General features: G+C 44.1%; 1 protein-coding gene across 1 annotated transcript; it reads right to left on the bottom strand.

Annotated features, from left to right (window-relative positions):
- Positions 1–1,474: 1,474 nt before the first annotated feature.
- On the bottom strand, positions 1,475–4,656 carry wnt16 (wingless-type MMTV integration site family, member 16). Its single transcript, XM_053415500.1, has 4 exons — positions 4,418–4,656; positions 3,173–3,399; positions 2,717–3,006; positions 1,475–2,529 (listed from the first exon to the last, which is right to left on the bottom strand). The coding sequence occupies exons 1-4, from the start codon at positions 4,654–4,656 to the stop codon at positions 2,071–2,073; spliced, it is 1,215 nt and encodes a 404-aa protein (XP_053271475.1). The 3' UTR covers positions 1,475–2,070.
- Positions 4,657–4,714: the final 58 nt, after the last annotated feature.

Raw genomic sequence — 4,714 nt, 5'->3', positions numbered from 1 at the left:
TTCTTCTTCTCCTCTGTCCAGGACGTGTGCAGCGTCCCACTCTTTTCAACCTCCTGTGCCCCCCCCCCCCCCCCCCCCCCCCCTCCTCCCTCAACGAGCTCAGAGTAAAATCCGCTGACTCAGGTGTTTTATTCACACACTTCTCAAACACGTGTTTTTACTGAACAAACATGTTGTCAACTTCATACACAAACTGATCGTTTGATCATAACACAAACGACAAACACACAAAAAAGTGATACACATCTTGATTTAACTGTCCTGTTCCATCGTATTTATTCTGTACAAGATTATTGTATTTTACATTATATGTTATTTCCCGGGTTTATTTTTCTTTGCGTTTATATTTATGTTTTTTCTTTATTTACCATTTTTCTGATGTTAGTGTTTTAACACAAAACCATATAATTTACACTGTAAAAGTATTAAAAACAGGCAGAATAAAACTATAAAAGTCTGATCAAGTCAAATGATTATGAATTGAAATAATTGTTGTCAATAATAAAATGTATTAGATGTCTGTTCTATGAAGCAAGTTCAACATATCCAGGATCTCGTTATGAGTGGTCACATGACGCTGGTTCTTATCTGGTGAAGTTAGCTCAGGTCCACACCGGCTCCACGGGTTCAAGCGTGATGTCATGTGTGAAAGGAATTGTGTGGGTGGAGCTTATATACTGTTTGATCATAGGTCACCATGGTGATTTGATGGAGATTCAAGGAAAGAACAAAACCTGAAGTTTACTTGATGAAGACAAATCCTGCTTCAGAGACTCTGCTTCTAACTAAATGAACTTACAGCTCATTTGATTAAGAATAAAACACACACACACACACACACACACACACACACACACACACACACACACGAGCGCAGGTTAGAATCGGGTTTGGGTAAGAGAGTGTGTTTAGTCAATGAGGCTCCTGAGATAAGATAAAAGTACAAACATGTGTGTGTGAAGAATAGCAGGAAATCCTGTAAATGAGAATCTGTGTCTGGTCTCTGCTGTTTTCTGTTTCCTGAATCTTTCTGCTCTGTCATCACACACACACAACACACACACGCGCACACACACACCCTTTCTGCTGAGTCGTCATCAGACCCCCCCCCCCCCCCCCCCTGAACCTTGTCTGTACGAGTTCCACAAAGTGAACGGAATGAAACTCGGTTAAACCGCAGGTTACTTGAACTTTGTTTCAGTGAAACATAAACTGTAAATAAAAATGGACGACGTTTCTTATACAAACGCTGCCATCTTGTGGTGATGATAATTATTTACAATCTGTGCAGTAGTGAACGTGTGGAGCTGTGGTGACGAGGCCCCGCTCACACATGCTCTCGACCAATCAGGAGTCAGTCTGTGATGTCAAGCCTCACGCCTCAGCCTGTTTTTATATCATCAAATAACTAATGAAACCCAAACTGATCAGAAACACGTGAACAAACATCAGTGAGAGAAGAACGACCGGAAACATCTTTGACAAACATTTATTTAACATCTGCTTTGATTTGTTTTGTTTGGTCCCATCTGCTAACATGGAGGAGGCGGAGCTACTGGAGCCGGACACCAGGAGGAACAGATCATTCACTTCAGGGTCGAACGTGTCTGACACCGAGTTCCTCTGGTTCTACTTCCTGTTTCACTTGGACTACGATCAAACGTCCAGAAGATATTACAGACAAAATGAGAACGTGAAGCGTCACATCGCCTCCCGACAGTTTACTTATTATTACTACTGTTGTAAACTTAATAAACGAAACTCTATTGATTTGTAATAACTGGGTGTTTCATTTAAAATGTTTGGACTTTTTTTACTTTTTAAACAACAATTTGTATAAAACTTGTATTATATTCTGACAGTTTGTTCCTGAAATCAACAAAATTAAATGTGACTATTTCAATATAAATAAACATTTACTGACAAAATGAAATATAAAAAAAAAAATATTTGTTTTGTTTTCATGAATAGTTTGTTTCTCAGAAGCAGTTGGTCACGTGACTCGAGGTCGGACCCTCTACAGGTTGTTCAGGCAGTGATGTGTGAAGCTTGTCCTCAGCTGTGATTGGTTTATTTGCAGGTGTGCATGTCGTTCATGCTCTCGCAGCGCCGGCAGCGGACGTAGCAGCACCACACGAACTTGCACTCGCAGCGTTGGACGTGTCGCACCACATGCGTGTTGTATCCACGGCCACAGCACAGCAGGTTGCACCCGTCCGGTCCAGCGGACGTCCGGCTGCAGCGGCGCCCTCTGGTGCCGGCGATGCCGCGTCGCCGGTCCTCCAGGCAGTAGTTGGGAGACTTGTTGATGAAGATGAGCTGGTGTTTGTCGACAGGAAGGAGACGCTGGTCCTTCCTCCTCGTCTTCCTCTTTGAGCGGTCCGACACCTGCACGCTGTGCTCGTACTGCTCCTTCAGATAAACGCCGACACGTCCGAACGCCGCCATCGTCTTCCAACACGTCTTCACCGCACAGGAACCGGAAACCCCGTGACAGCGACAGTCTGTCAGCATCGTCCTGTCAATCGCCTGCAGGGGGAGACAGTGAGACGCAAATTTAGACATGACAACAGAAAAGCATTTTTCTTTATTTCTAAGATGCTTTTATTTTGAAACTCGTGTGCACGGAGTGATATTTAAACTAAAAGATCATTTTCATTGTTGAAAAGTCAGAAAATAGTAACTCTGCTGAGTTGGTTTTCACTCGGGGTCTCACCTGGCGTCCTGCCTCTGTGTTGTGTTGGTTCATGGTCCCCGGCGTGTAGCCTCCGCTGCTCGTCGACATGTTTTTGGCGGCGGCGCCGATGAACCTGCGGCTGAACCAGGTTCCGTACTGGATGTGGTCCGAGCAGCCGCCCCAGTGCCAGCCCTCCGGCCCGGAGCCGCCGCCCTGCAGCCGGGCGTCGCAGCCGCACTCCGTCATGTTGCCCTGGCTGCAGGAGCGCGTCACGGCGTGGACCAGCCCGGCAGCCATCACCGCGTAGATAAACGCTGTTTCTTTGGTTCCTATTGGACGAGAGGGAGGCAGGGTCAGAGTGACATCATCACGTTAACATCCTGGAGAAAAAATAAAAGTTGTAAAAATGTTTTGGTTCTTGTTGACGGCCAATGTGTTTGTTTTATTAATATAATGTGTTTGTGCATCATTATTATGATCAGGTCGCGCTCTCACCGCTGGTTAACTCATGTTCGAACACTGGGGGGCGCTGGTTGACGGAGCAGTTCCACCTCTCGTGTCTGAACTGACTCTGACACTCGTCGATAGCGAGTCGAGCGCCGTCCTGGACGCTCGGCAACAGAAAAGGTTTCTTACGACACAGCTCCCTCTGCTGGCGGCTCAGAGGAAGGCCGGAGCAGCTGAGCGTCTCCGGGCCGCCGGCCGACGCCACGCCCAACCACCTGTTCACGAAGGATTCATACAGTTAACGTCTCGGCCTGTGATCAAAAGATAAACACTGGATATATATCATCAGAAAGAAAATCTTTTTTTGTGGGGGTTTCACTTCAGCTCAGAAAAAGCTGATTTGAATTTTTTATTTACTTGAAAAGCTTTCACTTTTAGAATAAAAAATAAAGATCTGTGTTTTATGATGAGTGAACAGCAGAGGGAGACAGATGACTGCAGAAACTTCACTGAACAACAACAATAATAATAATATTATAAAAGTAATAATAACAATACTACTACTACTACTACTAGTAATAATAATAATAGAGTTGTGTCATGTGACTAAGTGAGTCATATCACCTTTCACTGGTATCTTTTTATTTTACTGCTTCTGATGTTTTATAAGGTTCTTAATATTTGAAAAATATTTGTATATTGTTGATCAGTTTCTATGTCATGTGACTGATAAAAAAAAGATCTACAGAAATAGGCGTGTCTTTTTTATCTCGTATGACGTGGGATGTGATTTGCAGTCGGTGGGTCACATGACATGAAGTTATTAAAAACAGATCAGGTCCCTGAGTGAAGGTCTGAACACCAGAGGATCCACAGGAGCCTGAAACTCCCTCAGGTTGTTTCTGTTGATTATAAACACTGAACCTTAGAGCATAGTATAATTATATGTTCTTTATTTATATATGAATTATAATAGTTCTGACAGAACCTTTATAATTTATTATTTTAGGTAAAAATCTGCTTTATTATCCAACACTGTACAGTTGAATGAGCCAGAAAAAAACCTTGCTGAAAACAATCACATTCATATCTTTATTTTTTATCTCTGATTATGATTATGAAATTATTCGCGGTGATTATAAGATAAACTGAATAATAAATAACTGATAATAAATTCACATTCACTTCTATGTTGATGAATAAAAGAAAAAAAGTCTACGTGAGATTTGTTTCGTGTAGTCACCGTGTGTGAAACAGCAGTATTAATACTCGTATACAGTATAATGTACTCACATCCAGGAGCCCCGGACGCACAGCGGACACACGCAGAGCAGCAGCAGACTCACGGGACTCATGTGTCGGCCTCTTCGGATCCTTGTCTCCATGTCCTGTTCATCAACCTGGAGCTCGACCTCCAGAGCAGCTCCGGTGAGGCGGCGGCCCCTGAGCCCGGCGTCCTGCTCCCTGACTCGGTCACTGGTCCGCGGGCGTCCCGGAGCAGCAGGTATATGCAACGGGAGCAACACGACCATCCTGATTGGACAGCTCAACTGCTGACGTCAGGGACACACACCGTGGGATCGCCCAATA

This window comes from Pleuronectes platessa, chromosome 22, assembly GCF_947347685.1.
Source record: "Pleuronectes platessa chromosome 22, fPlePla1.1, whole genome shotgun sequence".
Classification (NCBI taxonomy): domain Eukaryota; kingdom Metazoa; phylum Chordata; class Actinopteri; order Pleuronectiformes; family Pleuronectidae; genus Pleuronectes; species Pleuronectes platessa.
This window is presented reverse-complemented; position numbering and strand designations above follow the sequence as displayed.